The following is an 18,595-nucleotide window of genomic DNA, read 5'->3' on the forward strand; positions in this document are numbered from 1 at the left end:
GACAACGACAGAGATACATGCATTATTATCAACAAATTGCCCCCTACACTTCGCAGAAATGCTATACGAAATCTTAAACATTTCTGATACGAATGGTATCGCGAGTGTATTTAAACCAATTTTTTCGGGACTAATGACACCATTCAAAGCGGTCCTGGGTATTTTTCCTAACTTTGTCCATTCGGTCTTTGGCGGCCTTCCACTCCTGTTGGGACTCGTAGCAGGCATTTTATTTTTGATACTCCTGCTTCGTTATGGCAAGCCATGTCACAGACAAGACTCCAGCAACAATGGAAGAAACAATCCTAGCTATACGCTATCGGGACCGCATAACTAAAGTCCTAGGATTAGCCCGGCTAAGAGATCTGAATATGACCTGGTTTCTTTCATTCAGACCCACCTGGCAGAATTGTATCTTACCTGTGTTAAGATGTATGCTATGCGGAGAAGAATGCGTGTTAGACACCTGTCTTACACTACAATCGGAAGTACCATTGGATACAGATACTTTGCTAAGTCCAGTAAAGGCTCATGCATCGTGTTATCCCCAGCGGTTACCTATCCTGATAACGGCATTCGTGGAAACTTCACCACTGCGATTAAAAGGTAGTGAAGTACAAGATGAGAGCAGCATCAACCAGGTACGACCTTCTGTAAGCAATGCTGATCAATACACCAATGAAAACGATCATGCGCCCGACTGCATGGTAGCTGCATTCTCCAACTTGGTCGAACTTTCACCTGAGGCGGTAAACAGTTTTTTTGAAAGTCTGTCTGAAATGATGTTTTTCCCCGAACCAAAGGAATAACTTTAAGCAAACGAGCACACAGCGTTCCCTGAACTCTGAATTTGGCCTTCAGCTTTGTAAAACAAAGCTATTGAGACTATTTGGAACTATTTTTTCTTCTTCCCCTGAAAACGAAAACTTTTTCCCGATTCCAAAATATTTACTTCCTTTTTTGGCACTCATCTTCTGCTTAAAGTAGAACTATTCTTAGAGAACAGAGCTTCTATTTTTAGGAACTCTAGAGACAATATATTACCTCAATCTCTAGCATAATTACAGATAACTGTATTGATATGTGATGAAGTGGTCTTGAACCTTCTTTTCTGTATTAAGAGCCATTTCATGTGTAATTTCGCAAAATCATTCCGCTGATATATGCATCCTATTTAATGAATGATTACTCTGCTTGATATACTGTACCTATACTCATGTTTCGTGTATTTCGCATACGCCATTTTTACAATGCAAATGTATTTTGGGGTGGATCGGTATACACATGCACTATTAGATATGTTTACTATTGCTTAGATTAGTAATTATGGACATGAATTCGTGGAGTGGGTGTAGTGTGTTTATCTAGGTACCTGTATCGATATTCCTATTCTTGGCCCTTGTCCGGTTATAAATCAATAATATCCCTACAACGGCACAGAAACCCGTTTCATATATTAGTCATAGCGCATGCTGTCACATTAAGCAAGCACTATTCCTCCAGCCCCCTAGAAAGCACACCGAGTTCTTAAACAAATCCAAACCTCGAGTATCCTGGGAAATGCCCGCCTGCGATTGTTTTGATTCCGTTCGAGAACTCCTGTAGAGCACTGTAAGAACGACCAGTTCTTAGTGACATCTTTATTGACGTCTTATGTCCATTCTTACGTCAAACCCGGCACCTTTCAGGTATAAATATACCAACGTTGCCTTAAGCAAACACACAGTGGTGATGAACCTGGAGCAGCGACTACTTGCCGGAGAGCCCAGCTGATGCGAGAGCCCACGGACGCTGCCCCTCCCTTTTTGACGCGCTGAGGAAGACGCTGTCTTTTCTCTTGCCGAGAAATCCAGCTTCCGGCGTTTCCGGCTTACCCTTGCGGGTGACTGGGATACAGAGTCCTGAGAGAGAGATACCAGCCCTCCTGCCTTCTATTACCCAGGTACTGAACTGACTAAACCCTTCCAGAGAATTCTTGAGTCAGGTTCTTGGCAAAACAAACTTAACTTAAACTGCTACTTACTTACTCCTTCCCACGTATTAGGCTTAGGTCAGGTACACCGGGGTAGGCGTAGTTAGAAGCACCAGTTGAGTACGATTAGTCAATGTATATATGTATGTATATATTTTATCCATTTTAAAGTATCATATGGCTAAGAAACCATATCCATGCTTTTACAGTATTATTTCATAATCCTGCTTTTACTATATGCACTTTACTTAACTATAAGTATTGCAATTGTAGCGATTCATTTCTCTTGTATGAGAAAAGAGACTGCTCAATAAATAACACCTTTTATTGAAAACGCCCGTCTCTTCTTTTCTCTACAATCTGGTGAAACTAAGTACGCACGTATTGACTGAGTGAAATAGCTGTCTTTTGTGTTCACACGACTCTAGAGATATACTCTTAATCAGGGAGAGCAAAGTTGTCATGTTTTATGGTTGTCAGAAACTAAATCCCTTCTTGTCTATCCAGGGAGGTTAAATTCCTCCTCACCTATTCGAGAAAGTTTCTAGTGCACTCTGAGCTAGCTGGCACACAAAACTTAAGTCTAATATAGTCAGTAAAAGACCTAGTTAACCTCTGTCCTACGTCTATACTACTGAAAATATTATTCCAATGCGCAGAGCCTATTGGGAATATAGGAACTACACTACAAGTTCACAAAAGCGTATTTCTGTAAGGTGGAATTGTTTAACTTTAGGACATCAGATTATATCACTGCATTGAGAGCCATTCATCTAAATTGATAGTTTTCAGATATGATCCCAAAAAGATTCATGTGCTTGCCCCGTCTCTGACTACAATGTCATTAGTGAACCAAGAGCCAAGTTAGTTGTCATCTACACCTTCTATGATGCTCTGGGTGTTATTATATATGGAATAACATTCTAGTCTATTATGAGAAGTTTTTCAAAAGGGCACATCCTAAGCTCATGTATTTCAAGGAGATGCAGGAGTTCTCAAATTAGATAATGAAGAAAAAGGAGGCTAGTTGAAATGAAACAGCTGCCTCCAATCATACACTTTGGTCAAGTAGGGAAAATGGAATTGAGCCTAGGTTTTCTGGCTTCACACTATGCAAATCGGCCACTAGATGGGTATCTCTGTCTCTATCATTTTACATTGAACGATAATGCTTTCGTCTTTAGTTTCTGGTGCATATGGTTAGAGCGCATGTGGCACAAAAGCCACACAAAGGCTTGGCTTGTTTTGAGCTTGAGGATTCAAGAGGACCTTGAGGTGAGCCAGAGCTAGGCATCTGGCTTGAGCTTGGATCAAGCCTTTAGTCAATCACCCACTTCTATTACATGACGGTAGTTAAGGGAACAGAGAGCTGACCATGATCAAACATTTGGTGACACAGGAGCACAAGCAGTAAAGGACTTCTTGTTTCAGGGTCCATAACTTTCTCGCTAGGAATTGTTTTTTGCTATCTGTGTAAAAGAAAAGAGGCAGGAAAAAGTGATTGCCCGGAGCATACAATTTGTCACAAGGGGAGGCCGCAAACAATACATGTGATGTGTTCTGGGGCCAGATGTATGAGCATTTTTAGCAGTTGCAAACAGGAAATTGGCTTGTTTACGACCGCTAAATAGGTCTGTAGCATGTACAAACCCTATTTTGTGAGTCAGTAACCTATTACTTACCCCAAAAATAGGGTTTCCGACTAGCTATTAAAAAGGGGGGTGCCAAGGGCGAACCTTCCTGATAGAGAGTCATACTGGTATGTAAGATTGTTTTGCAACTGCAAATGCGCTCACAAAACAATTGCAGTTACCACCTACTTCAAGTAGATGGTAAGACAGTCAGAAATGGGAAGGGGTTCACACGGACCACTTCCTTCTCCTAAAAAATTAAACAGAAACATTTAATTTTCCTTTTTTAAATGCATCTCATTTCCTTTAAGGACAATGGGCTGCATTTAAAAAAATACTGCTTTATACAAAAAACAGTCACAGACATAGTAGTGTGCTTACCCCAGCAGGCCACCATTGCTGTGAGTGCTGGCCATTCCCAATGGGTTGCAAATTGCGACCTGCCTCATTAATATTAATGGTGTAGGTATCTTGCGACCCATTTGTGAATCGCAAACAATGTCTAAGATTTTGCTGTGCATTTTATTTTGAGAGTCGCAAATTGCGAGTTGCAAAAAATCACAATTTACGACTCGAAAAGTGGAATGGTCGAACATCTGGCCCCTTTTTCCTTTGTTTCCATCTTGCTTATTACACGACAACTGTGGTGAGAAGGGCTCCTCTGACAAAAGAAATGTTACTGTGTGTGACTCTGTGCAGCATGTCCAGACATTTAGTGCAATGTTCATAACCAGCACAGTTTGGCAAAGTGGTAAAACCAGGATTAAAAGTCATACCTCTAAATGTCATGGCTAACACTATTTCACTGTACCAGGTCTAGTGGTGGAGGATGGGTGCTTGTGTCTGCCCACCTCAGTGAATTTCGCACCTTGTCGTGGGGGAAGGTTCTTTGTAAAGGAATTTTATATAGCACTTGCTACCTTTAACTGAGCCTTTTGTAAGCATGTAACAGTTAAAATATTACAGGCATAAGGAGACTGCGAGATCTGAAATGCTATTTAATTTCAATTCAATAATCAAGTTACTTCCTTTGTACACCACCAAAACTAATAATAGCAAACAGAGAAGTCTTACTGCAGGGTGAAGTGGGGTATACATACAGTATACCACAGTATTAAATCCATTGGTCTCTTTTAGAGACTTGGGGCTTTATTTAAAGGGCAGTAAGGAATACAACTCTCAAAATACCTGCATAACTCATAGTCCAAACCATGCACAAGCTTTGTTTCCCTACATCCACCTTACACGATGGACTTCCCCTACCCTATACACGGCTGTAATTAATGCAGCCCTCTGTCACACTGCAGACCATACTTTTCGGCCCATGAAAATAGGTTTCTGAGTATCCATGATATAGAAAGTAAATACACACCTCCACATGTGAGTGCTTCTAAGATGACACTACTTATACAAGGATCAGGCCACAGTTTATGAGAAAGAAATTAGTTTATGAGGCTCAATATTTTCATGTCTGACAAAAATAATTATTTTCAGACACCTTGAGGTGCCGTGTATAAATATGCACCAGAATAAAGTAAACATGCCTACCAGGGATGTTTTACGAAAAAGTTTTTGTCGATTCAAAGAACTATATCTGCGGAGCCCTAATTAGTGACTCCTAAAAAAACAAATTAACAAGGTCAATGATATTCATTCAAAAACTAGTGAATCAAGAAACTCTCTGGAAATGTTAATTGTATAACCAATGATGCCCTCTTTTTCCTTATTGAAAATGTTTGAAATGGGTAATTACAAGAGTGTTGATGAGAAATTAGCTGCTGTATAAACAATCTATCTCAATCCCTTGTAGGCATGTTTACTTTATTCTGATCTAGATCTGCCCAAGCCTGCAAAGGTTTATTGGGTTGGGCAATTTTGTTTATAGTGTATAAGTATGCAGCAGCATGCCTATATATTTTGCAAAGATGAATTATTAATCTTAACTGAATCTTTTGAATCTGATATTTTAATGCTAAACCCAGTTCCGAAATTGTTGGTAAGCAAGCACCCTGGTCCTTTTTCAGGGGCATGCAGCATCATCTTCTTCTGAGAGTGTCATACCCAAAGGCTGGAAAGGGGGCATTGCAGTGCTCCTAGTAAAGAACCTTTCTCTGTAACCATTGACTCTTGCCACCTGCAGGTCCATATTAAACTGATGTTTCTTCTGCATATGTATGTAAGCGGTCGTAGTTGGACAAGAACTTCAGTCCAATCTAGATTATTTTCAGTTATTGGTGTCGGTGCAGTCCCAGGCTCGCAATTAGGTCATGGAATGAGGATGACTGTTACTGCTGTGTGGGGAAATCTAATCGAAAATGACAGTGGAAGGTATTAAATTATTTAAATCCTTCTTAATTAGTCTACTGCCTTTTCACACTGTGGAATAGTCAATAAAGCTCAAGTGGTTCGAATGGCATTTACATATGGCCGGGATGCCCGCCACCCCCTCCCAACACATGTCCCCAAGAATGGGAAGTCGGACAATAGTTGAACTTTTGGAAGGCGGGAGGGAGTCACCCTCCCGGCCGTATTTATTAAAATATGAAACAAAATTTAAAACATTAAATAAAAGTTTCATCATTATGCATTATGTACAATTTGTCATTTATTATATTTAGATGCAGTCATGTACTTTTGGCTAACATCCTGAAAATGCATACACTCTAACTCAAATTGTACATCCTAGCATTAAGGGCCAACGGCAAGGTCTTAACCGGTGTCAGATCCCTACTACCAAACTCCCGCCCTCACTGTGTGAGCGGCGCATGCGCAGAGGGCTCTACCCTCATTGCCAACTGTAACTTCCCTTGTCGTGGTGGGGGCCCCCTTTCTACTCGACGCCATCTTAAGGGTCGTCCGAGTTCCCGTATGAGGTCTCTGTAGGAAGCACAGCGTGGACTCTCCCCCCAACCCCACACTCTCTATCCGCCGTCGCGGATATCCGGCCCCCGGGAAAATAGTAAGGAGGGGCATCTAACTGCCTCCCCCCCTGGGAGGGGCCCATGGCCATCTCCCCATAGGCGCCCCATCCTTAGTGGGTGCCGCCTCCCCGTGGAAGGGGCCAATGGCCGTCTTCCCCCGGGCGCTCCCATCCATTGTGGGTGGCGCCCCACTCTAGGGACCTTGAAATTACTGCTCACCGATCATGACCTTACCGCCCGACAAATAAATACGACAGTTGTTTACCTACTAAAAAGAAAAAATTTCACATCATCTTACTGTGTTATCCACTGATCTTTCCTGCAAGAAGACATTTCTCCAATGCAAACCAAATCTTTAAAAAAGAAGGCCTATACTTTCATCACTCAGCAAAACTTTATTTCTCTAGACATTTGCTATAAGGGGCTGGTGGGTGGGTCAAAATTGCTGCTTGTTCCGTCGAGGGCTCACGAGCAACGAGTGGGTGCAGCCTTCCGATCCGAGGAACAAGAGGACGATCTTCTGGGTTCCCGCTCCTTTATCCTTCTGCGGGAGGGCGTGTACCCGTCCCCAATACGCCTACGGGGCGTGGTCTTCCGTCGAGGTGTCTAGGACAACCCCTCTCGGGCGGGGGAAGGCGCGCCCCGGCTACGCCGCTTTGGGCATACCAGCCGGGCTACGCCCACCCCGCCCAAAATGGCTTCCCGGGAGGTTCGGGTCACCCATCCATACGTTCGGGGGGACCGAGCGGTCGCCCCTTTCCATATGGCCGGGATGCCCGCCACCCCCTCCCAACACATATCCCCAAGGATGGGAAGTCGGACAATAGTTGAACTTTTGGAAGGCGGGAGGGAGTCACCCTCCCGGCCGTATTTATTAAAATATGAAACAAAATTTAAAACATTAAATAAAAGTTTCATCATTATGCATTATGTACAATTTGTCATTTATTATATTTAGATGCAGTCATGTACTTTTGGCTAACATCCTGAAAATGCATACACTCTAACTCAAATTGTACATCCTAGCATTAAGGGCCAACGGCAAGGTCTTAACTGGTGTCAGATCCCTACTACCAAACTCCCCCCCTCACTGTGTGAGCGGCGCATGCGCAGAGGGCTCTACCCTCATTGCCAACTGTAACTTCCCTTGTCGTGGTGGGGGCCCCCTTTCTACTCGACGCCATCTTAAGGGTCGTCCGAGTTCCCGTATGAGGTCTCTGTAGGAAGGACAGCGTGGACTCTCCCCCCAACCCCACACTCTCTATCCGCTGTCGCGGATATCCGGCCCCCGGGAAATTAGTAAGGAGGGGCATCTAACCGCCTCCCCCCCTGGGAGGGGCCCATGGCCATCTCCCCATAGGCGCCCCATCCTTAGTGGGTGCCGCCTCCCCGTGGAAGGGGCCAATGGCCGTCTTCCCCCGGGCGCTCCCATCCATTGTGGGTGGCGCCCCACTCTAGGGACCTTGAAATTACTGCTCACCGATCATGACCTTACCGCCACAGACCGGATAGTTGACCGACGATCCGGTCCCCCCCTACTCCTCCTATAGGTCATGCTTCCTCAAACCCCTTAGCCATGCAACAAAGTCTCCTATGAGTAAATCATTCCCCTCCCTGGACAGGTGAACCCCATCGTTCAGATACATATGGTCACCCCGGATACACCCATGAGGAATGACATGCAACTGTGCAGAACGGAACAATCTACCAATCTTATTATTGACCCGTTTAACTGAATGGTTCAGAGCTGACACCGAAAGGCCCCCCTGCCACCTCCTTCTAGGAATCATGTGGGACCAGGCAATCGTGCACCCCGGGACTCTTTTAGCCAACCAGCTAACAGCAGACAAGATACGTTCAAGTAACACTCGTCTACCCAGTGCCACCAAGTCGTTGCCTCCCAGGTGTACTATGACTACAGATGGCGGTGACCTATGCCGCCCAAAAGTCCCTCGAAAAATGACTCGAAGTTGTCAAAAACGAGCCCACCCTTCCCATGGAAGGCCACTCTGAACCCGTATTCCCCAGGTGCGTGAATCGCGTCACCTTCCTTGAATACGTCACCGGCGCGCCTCACGTATGAGTGGCCCACGACCCATACCATCCTCTCTCCAGACGGTGACCTCTGACCGCTGGTCTCTTGATGCTGGGTCGACCTCCAATTCCGCCCTGCGTGCCAGGCTCGCGAAACTGCAAAGTAAACAAAAGACAGAAAACGTGAGTGCATGTCAACTGATCACTTACAACATGTGCAAGCGCACATACCTCTTGAAGCAATTCAAGGACCAACGGCCCAATTGTTTCACTTCCTCAGCACTCTGACCCCTGGCTGTAGCCTCAGTAGCAGCCCCTATCCTAAAGGAGTGGGTCCCAAAATCGCACGGGTCCATGCCCGCGTCAGCGATTGCCAGTGCTAGCACCCTCTGAAACTGAAATCTCGTCAGTGGGGTGCCATCCTTGTGTCGGAGCAAGCTCCCCCCCCAAGCGGCCGCTCTTAGCGCCAAATAGTCTTCCACACACTTCAACGGGCAGACGGGGGACCCACGGCTGCGCTGCACGACAACACTATCTCCCATAGCCCCCTGGTCAGTCTTGGACCTGGCTATCATGATTACCATCGAATCACCCCTTATCTGGATGTGATCCCTGCACAAACCTCCCTCCATATCTCTCTTGTTCTTTGCGACAAGTTCGCTCACCCTCATGGCCCCATGGAATGCCAATGTGAACGCTGCCCGGAACAGAACTGCTTCGTAATGGGAGGAACACGTCTCATCCAGCTTTGCTAAAAGCAGAGACAGTCTGTCCAAGCCAATCGGGTGCCTCGTATCTTTCTTGCAACCCTCAAGGCGCTGCCAGCCGCGAAGGGCTTTCTTCACCAAAAAAGAACCTGTAGGGTCTTTTATGCCGTGTACCTGGGCCATGAAGGAAATGGCCGCCCTATGCCTACCGGCCGTTGCCACTGATCGGCCCTCCCTGTGTAGTGCTACCAGGTACCCCAGGAAGGATTCCTCCTGACCCCAATTCTGACTCCCTGTGGGACCTAAATATGTGCAATAGGAACGAAACGCTCCTTCGTATGCTTTCCTTGTCCTGGGGGCTAGACTCACTGCCACGAGGTCTTGTAATCCGAGGCACCGATTAGCCACATTGCTTCTGGGAATGGTGCTGCCTCTGGGTCTGCTGTGGGCAGATAACCCCTGAATGCCTGTATATGTGAACGAGAGAGTGCATCAGCCGCATGATTCAGTACACCTGGCACATGTTTCGCCCTGAACAGTACATTTAGTCTCATGCAAAGTAGCACAAACTCTTTCAACAATCTCAAGATCATTTTGCAGCGTGCTGCCTGTTGGTTAATGCACTCGACAACAGTCATATTGTCAGACCAAAACACCACTGAGCGGTCCCTGAAGTCGTCAGCCCATGTCATCAGAGCAACCCAGATGGGGAATAACTCCAAGAACCCAATGTTACCTGTGAGACCGTTGGAGTGCCACCATGTTGGCCATGTTTGTGCCGACCATCGATCACCTAAGATGGCGCCAAAACCCACGCTCCCTGCCGAGTCGGTCCATAGACCTAATTCCTCCGAAGACTCTGGCGGGGAGTTCCAGACGACTCGACCGTTGAAGTCCGCCAGAAATGCCAACCAAATACACATATCCTGGCGAACCTCTCCAGACAGTCTCGTACGGTGGTGACCTCCCATAGCTTGCGCGATAGAGCGCGAAAACGGGCGGGCCATAGGAATCACCCTCAAGGCAAAATTAAGCTGACCCACTGTTTGTTGTAACTGGTGCAGGGTCACTTTCTCCCCACCCAGGCATTGCATCAAGGAAGCCCGGAACTTGATCACTTTTTCAACTGGTAATCGGAAACACCCCTCCACAGAATCGAGCTCAATTCCCAGAAACTCCAGTGAAGTAGATGGTCCAACCGTCTTACCTGGTGCCAATGGGACACCAAATTCATTCATGAGGATGCAGAAATCATACAGCGCCTGTGCGCAGTTCATATCCCCGGCTGCCCCCAAAAACAGAAAGTCATCCAGATAATGCATAACATGTCTATGTCCTGTAGCCTCGGTAAATGCCCATTCCAAAAAACAGCTAAACATCTCAAAATATGCACATGAAATGGAGCAACCCATGGGCATGCATTTATCCATGTAATAACTTCCCTGGAATGCAAAACCTAGCAGGCGCTGATCCTGCGGGTGCACCGGCAGCAACCGGAATGCTGATTCGATATCAAATTTTGCCATCAGCGTCCCAGGGCCTAGGTGGTTCAACATGGCCACGGCATCGTCGAACGATGCGTATCGTACTGAACAAACTTCTGGGTCAATGGCATCATTCACCGAGGAACCCCTAGGAGCAGAAAGGTTATGTATGAGCCTAAACTCCCCCGGATCTTTCTTCGGGACAACCCCTAACGGGGAACAGATGAACTCGGCCACCGGCGGGCAAGAAAAGGGGCCAGCCACTCGCCCCACACTGACCTCTTTTGCTATTTTCTTTTCTGCCACGCCTGGGTTGTGTCGTACCGATAACTGGTTTCTACAAAAGGAGTTCCCCCGAAAGTCCCCCGCCGGGATGTGGAAGCCATGTAAGAATCCCTTCCTCAACACCCCAGCAGATACATGATCAGGGTATTTGTTTAACCACGGAATCATAACCATGAGATCAACGGGTGTAGGCAATCGGTCACAAAGGTCCACCTCACTCCTGCTTAGACCCACCTTTTCCTCCCGTCCTGCCATTTTTTGATCTACATGCACTTTCCGGGTGTGAGGAATTCCCACAGCCGGCACACACATGCTTAAACTTGCATGTCCCCTGCGGTCTTTACAGTTGCCTCGATTGAAGCCCCAACAGACCCCCCCTTTTCCGCCATTCCCGCCAACTCTAGGCTGATAGCCCCCACCTGTCCCTGCTCGAAAGGGCACCCCGGGCTTTTGGCGGACCTCTCCGGACCCGCTCCCGCCTGGCGAGGACGTACCTATCGCCCCTGGCAGGAGTTGCTTGTGCCATGACACCGAGTCCAAACAATCCCAAGACAAAGAAGCATCATATTCCTTTGCTTTACGGAACTTCATGTCATAGCCTTTCCATTCTTCCCCTTCATACATTGAATAAAAATCCATAATGCGATTCTGATAGCAAACCAACTCAGTCATAACCTCAGGTTTACGTTCCCCCATAACTGCGGTAAATATAGAGAAGGCCTTAACCCAGTTCGTCACTGTCTCGTCCACCCTGAACTCGGCCATCTTGGCGCGCCAGACACTAGGGTGCCACAAATCTTTCTGCGTTTTAGCATACTCCATCTCACGATGGTCCGTTAACAATGAAAACATGTTGACATACTTGTCTCCCCATATTAACTCTTTCGTGGCCATGGGAATGTGCTGTGCAACCTTTTCCCGCCTTGAGGGTATCGAGCCCTCCCCCACCATCGGCAATGCAAGCTTACCCGGATCGGCTTTTGTTGCCGCCGTCTTCTCTTGACCAGCTGCTGGTACTCCCGGCGCCACCTGTGGGGGAACAAGAGGAACACTCGCCCTTGCGGCATCTCTCGATTGCCGTAACTGCTTTATTAGTACCCTGGCATCTTCGGCCGGATCTCCCAGGGTCACTGTGCCCCCCACCTTTGTCTTGAGCCATGCCGTCAACTGTGCGGCCAATTCTGGGAGCATCTCATCGTCCTCGGCTCACCCATCCATACGTTCGGGGGGACCGAGCGGTCGCCCCTTTCCATTAGTTTCCTTTTTCACTTTTAAGGAAGGTTACTCATATATTTACTTATTTCAGGCTGATCTGTATATTCTCACACAGTCTCCTGCAATTACATTTAGTTATGTGATCCTTCCTCAGCATTTGTAAATATGTAACTCCACGTGTCCATGCTTTCATAGAGAAAATCCAAGTTGACATCCTGGGATCCTATGCAAACCTGTGCTGAGTCTATAAAAGTTCTGCCGAGCCAGGTAGAAACATTGACGTAGAAGAGCTAGTTGCTTGTTCATGTTTCCAGTGCATTATTAATTATGTCTGATCATCCATCCTGTCACAAGAGTCCCAGGTGTAACTCTTTTTCTGATGAAGTATGTTATAAATCCAAATTGACAACACCACCACAAATGTTTGTGACAGATGTAGTGCCTGAATCTTCCTTTCTATCCCTGCCACCTAGACAACACGCATTGTTGTAGTGCACCACATTGCATTTAGTGCAATACCGTTTTACTTACATTACAGCTGTCACCTAAATACCTAAGTACATCAACTTCGAATGGCACAGAATGTTATGATCAATTTAACACATGCTAAAAACAAAGGAACCACCTCTTGTGCTTTGGAAATATCTGTTCAAGGTGGTAGTATAGATGAGGATCCAGTTTAATGTGGCTGTATGACCTTAAGTACATTTTTAATTTCTTATCTCTAATAAAAAGTAAACAAAAGTATTTAATTTGGTTCTTGATAGATCTCTAATTCCTAAAACTTAATTTATTGATCATGTATTCTATTTCTTTAGGGTAAAGGGTCTAATAATGACTTGGAAACTAAGGCAAACTGTATTTAGCAGTGAAGAGACAAAAATACTTAGAACTTTTCCTTGATACGATTACCTCTGAGGTGCTACCTCTGAGGTGCTACACTAAAGAAATTAAAAATTGACTATGTAATTGCGGCCGGGTTAGAGTTGGGAACAGTAATTTATTTAAATCTAAAGCCCAACAAAGATGAAAACCCCACCCCAAGTTTAAATAATTTGGGGTTAAATGTACCAGAGAAGCAATAGCAGTATGTTGTCAGGCAGACTTGGCAATTATTTTCCTCTTTTGATCCTTGCATTGCGGCAGGATAGCAATATACATGGAACACATCCATAATGAAGTAGTAACTGTCGCCCACTAAAAACTAAAGATCTTTTATCTTAATAATTGATTTTTTTCTTTTATGCTTTCATGCTTTTTTGCTCCATTGTCCATTGCAAGTTTAGATTTTAGTTAATTATCATGTGTTATATACAATTAGTTAATAGTAAGATTTGATAATTGTATGGCCTTTTGATGAAGCAATACTTTTTAATCATGTTTCAACATGAACTGCATTGCTACACCCCTCTTTTGGCAAACATTTCATAATATTAATCTTCAAAAATGCATTTCTTTTTTTTTTTTAAATCTGACCTTTATCTGTGGTAACTCTCGGCTAACAGAAACTAAGCGTATTTTGTTCAGAAATTAATGTTTACATTACCACACTATAATGCCTAATGTTACAATTTTGAAACATTCGTAATATCTTCCGCTAACACATACCACAAAACATATATCTCGATCATAATAAATGCAACACACTTATTCTGTCCATAATATAATAAATCATAAGCCGAAAACTGTTTCCCAAATTCAAATATGTCTTTTCTTATTTTGCGGGGAAACTAGTAACAATTAAACATGCAACAATTTGCATTCAAATATTACATTTAATATCAGAGATAGAAGGATAGAAATGTATGACTCCCTGCGGCTTTCTATCATATGAGTTAATGTCATAGGAGCAAAAGTTAATGGGGTATTACAGCGACCAGAGCTATACATTCTACAGTGAGGGTTCGAGGTTTTCATCTAATGGTAGGTAAAACTTCTTGATATTTCTGAATAAATGTAAAGATTTTCTATATTTTTACCTGGACAGTACTGGATAATGCCAAGCCTTTGGATGAAGCGCTGACTGTTGACGGAGGGCTGAGAACCACAAACAGAGCTACTATCATCATTAGAACATTGGTAAGTACCTCGATTCTCAGTGCCAACCACCTCTTTGCACAGTTAAATAACAAGTAATTGCAGGAGTTGTCGTCATTTAAAAGTTTAAATCTGAAAATAGAAACCAACATGGTGAACTTTATTTTTCCAAACAAATCAATGCTAAATGTAATTCTTTTAATCAGCTCCTGAAACAGGTTCTTTCAAAAGATGATGTGATTTAAAGGACCTTTAGCCTCATTGGTTCAATCAAGAGGTACATTTATTTAAATTAAAACATATATCAGTAAAAGAAATTACATACAATCCTTCTTATCACACACAATAATTAAACAAAACTTCAAAATTACAAATTTGGGAAGACCGTGTATGAAATGGCTTGTAGTTGATCATATGGGTTTTTGGAAATCTGCTTATAAACTCGACTACAGATGAAGAGCAGAAAACAATGCGAAAATTCACTTGGCATTTAGACATGTGAAAGTATAATTCTAATATTACACCCAGATGTACTTACAAACACCAACAGGACTGGCCCAACACTTCTTTCAATTTAGAAATAGCTGAAGGCTTACCTCTTTAAAGAACACAACATCACAGTGCATTACCTGTCCACAACCTATTTTTCTCTCATATTTCTTATTGACCATATGTATGTCTTTGACCATGTGCAGCCCCCTGCTGCATTGTGACTAGCTTCGTGCTATAGAAATAACATATATATACATACATACATGCATACATAAATACATACATACACTGTTAAACACCATATAGACAAATAGTTACAATAAACTCTGTTCCAAAATCTTAGTGGAATGAAATGGATTTCCAAAAATATTGTTTAGTATTATGGATCAGTGTTGTTTTTGAAAGGTGTTTTCCCACAACCAGGCTTCCTTTAGGGTTCTGTGCTTGCAGGTGTGTTAGACAACTAATAAGAACAACATCTACATAAATAAATATACTGGTCTAAATATTGTTCAGAAAAATGTTTGCTCCATTGGGGTTGATTTGTTATTAACTCCAAAGGGGTGATTTATAAACAATATGTAGGACAAAATATTTGTAACTGATTATATTTTGGCCATGGTAGTCTGGTGTCATACCATGCTTGGTCCTGAGCTCTTTTACAATAAAAGTTTACCAACGCATGCATCTTTACCACACATGCCTTTACCACGCATTTTTTTTCCATGACCTTCCTTTACAGTGCAGGCCATTACCACGGCAACTGAAACTGTATATATATATATTACCTACTGGCGGTCGCCAGTAGGTATATATAGTTAGGATTTTTTCTCTATGGGTTTTTTGAAAATTCTATGTCTAATAACTTTGGCGTTTGTGGACGGAATTGGCTGAAATTTTCAGGAAAATGGCACATTTTGTTTCTGAGCAGCCCTTGAAAATTTGGGGGGGTTCGTCAAGGGGGGGCCGAGAAAAAAGGGGGGTCCCAAAACGTGTTTTTAACATTGAGTTTTCCATAGGGCGGTTGGCCTCACTTTTAGCCCGAACGGCTGAATGGATTTGCACGAAACTTGGCAAAATTGTAGGGACTGGTAGCCCGATGTGCCTTTTGTAGGTCTCAATATATGTGCTCCAGTGGATTTTGAGAAATTAACGTTTAAAAAAAGATATATATCTGTAACAGCGGACCAGGCAGCGCTCCGGTTCGCGTACTTTACGCGCAACGGAGCTTTGTGAAGCGAAGCTGATTGGTTCTCCGGCGTCTGTCAACATTCCAAAAAGTCCGTAGCGGCCGCCATCTTGTCTCTCGGTAGGATCGAGAGACAAGAGGAGGTCAAAACAAAGGGGGAAATAACTATAAGGGGGCATAGTAGATCCTCGCTGACCCCCTAGGTTTGATGTGGAGGTTTTAAAAGGGCCCCGCGGGGCAAAAAAAAAAAAATAATAATAATAATCGAACGGCTGAATGGATTTGCACGAAACTTGGCAAAATATTAGGGACTGGTAGCCCGATGTGCCTTTGCTAGGTCTCAATATATGTGCTCCAGTGGATTTTGAGAAATTAACGTTCAAAAAAAGATATATATCTGTAACAGCGCTCCGCTTCGCGTAACGGAGGTTTGCGAAGCTGATTGGTCATTCTGTCACTGGGCTATAGTTGGGCTACATCTGGCTGATATTTGGGCTACATTTGTTTTTTTGTGTGTCTGGCGGCCATCTTTGGGCTACATTGGGCTACATTGGGCTTCATTGGGCTACATTGGGCTACATTTGGGCTCCAACATATATATAGGCCAATGTAGCCCAATATATATTTTTCAAAGTTAATTTTCGTAAAAACCACTGGAGCATATATCTTGAGACATAGCAAAGGCACATCGGGCTACCAGTCCCTACAATTTTGCCAAGTTTCGTGGAAATCCATTCAGCCGTTCGAGCTAAAAGTGAGTCCAACCGCCCTATGGAAATGAAGGAAATGAATGGGTAATTTGTAATTAGCAAATAGCTAATCGCAAACTAGGAATGGTAAAGAATCGCTATTTATTCCTTAAAGTTCGCTATTTAGGAAATGCAAAAAACTTTGATGATACATATGGCGGTTCATCTCTAACAAGATAAGAAGCATAGGGATACATTTATGATGACTGGCGCATCACCAGGGATGTGTTAGTCATTCTGTGCCGCTGTTCCGTCACCTATGGTGTGCTGCATTTACAATGCGGCGCATCATGGGGCAAAAACAGCACAGATGCGTGATGTATCTGTGCCGTAAAGGTGGCGCATTGCTGGAGTTGTATCGCAAGTGTGATGAAGCTCCAGCAAGGGTCGGGGGTGCCCCTGTCGCAGGGTTTCTGTTCTCACACAGAACTGTGGACAGAGGATTGGAACCTCGGCGAATTAGGGTGTCCCAAAACTCACGTTAGTAATCAAAAACTCCTTAGCAAGCTAGGTACAGTGTCACATTGGATATAACAAACTCTCAATGTTTAGACAATCCAGAATATGAACTTATAGTACCTCAGGATACGTGGAACTCATGAACAGTCGGTCGTTATATATTTCTTAGAAACCAGAACATGGAGTTAAGAAGAACACATGTGTATTTGAAATGTTTATTTACTAATGCCGTCTTCTCAGGCGTAGTATCTTAGATAATAGAAGTACACATATTATCAGTAGCAAAATTACCAGCATAGTTACTAGTACATAAAAAGCGAATGGTGACAGTATGTTAACATGCTGTAAATGAATAAGAGTTAGCAACACTTATAAGCAGCCGCGGGCCGTGGAGGGAGTTACGGTGGGGCAGGGAGGCGGGGAGGGGGAGGGGCAAGGTAGAGAGGGCTCCACCCTGCTTCTCCCCCTCCCCGCCTCCCTGCCTCACCGTAACTCCCTCCACGGCCCGCGGCTGCTTATATCTCACCCTCCCTAATACACATATTATATTATTTGCTAAGAAGGTCTCTTTGTGTTGGTTTAGGGCGTGCCCATACTTTAGTGTCTTAGATTTGAAGGAATCACATCAGCATACACCAGCTCTCTCTTCATGTGAACCGCATCAACTGTTGTGTATGTGTGTTCGGCAAAGCAATATAAAACTCGCCTCATGCCCAGAATTGGCAGAAGTTGCACTTATGTTATGAGTATGAAGTCGTGGAGATCAGACCTCATAACAATTCTGTATCGTGTTGTTCTTGAAACTTTAGCACTCGCTGTACAGATATAGTTTAACAAGCAAAGCAGATAGTAGAGCAATAACATATTATTCTCATGTAAACCACGATGAACTACTAGGTGGAAAGCTAAAGCAACAACTAAGTGTCGTGTGCAGAAGTTGCAAAAAAGGAAAAATGGCGTTTAAACCGGTAATGAGCCCATGCTAACTTAACACGGTGTAAAGATATCCAGGACCTAGATGACACCTCCCCATGATCCGGAAACGAACTGAATAAGATAATAGAAGTGCCATCTCATGAGAGCAGATTGCAAGTTTATATGTGGACGGTCCGCAAGGTAAAGCATTAAAAACTAGGAAAATTTAATGCTAAAGAAAAATAAAACAGCCAAGTACTTTATCGAGTCTTAAGCCAATAGGCAAGGTAAATAATAAAAACTTGACAAATAAGTCAATGAATTGTCAATGAAATGCTAGTACTCAGCATATCAAACATGAAAAAGGTCTATGACATAACTGTGTATGCAAAATAAGCTGCAACAGCCTCCAATAGGAAGTCACCGTCTTCATCCGAAAACAGTTCAGCCATCCAATTTAAAAGCGGAAAAGAACATACGTGCTCTCCCAGCACCGGATCCTCTA

At 43.9% G+C, this 18,595-nt stretch overlaps 1 protein-coding gene across 1 annotated transcript in view; it reads right to left on the reverse strand.

The window, feature by feature from the left end:
• LOC144798009 (ATP-binding cassette sub-family C member 12-like) overlaps window positions 1–18,595 on the reverse strand; it is a 2,245,771-nt gene that overhangs the window by 465,389 nt on the left and 1,761,787 nt on the right. The window contains exon 23 of the mRNA XM_078668799.1: window positions 14,229–14,418. Within this exon, the coding sequence (XP_078524925.1) occupies window positions 14,229–14,418 (190 nt within the window). The remainder of the gene's footprint in view (window positions 1–14,228; window positions 14,419–18,595) is intronic.

Source organism: Lissotriton helveticus, chromosome 12 (genome assembly GCF_964261635.1).
Source record: "Lissotriton helveticus chromosome 12, aLisHel1.1, whole genome shotgun sequence".
Taxonomy (NCBI): domain Eukaryota; kingdom Metazoa; phylum Chordata; class Amphibia; order Caudata; family Salamandridae; genus Lissotriton; species Lissotriton helveticus.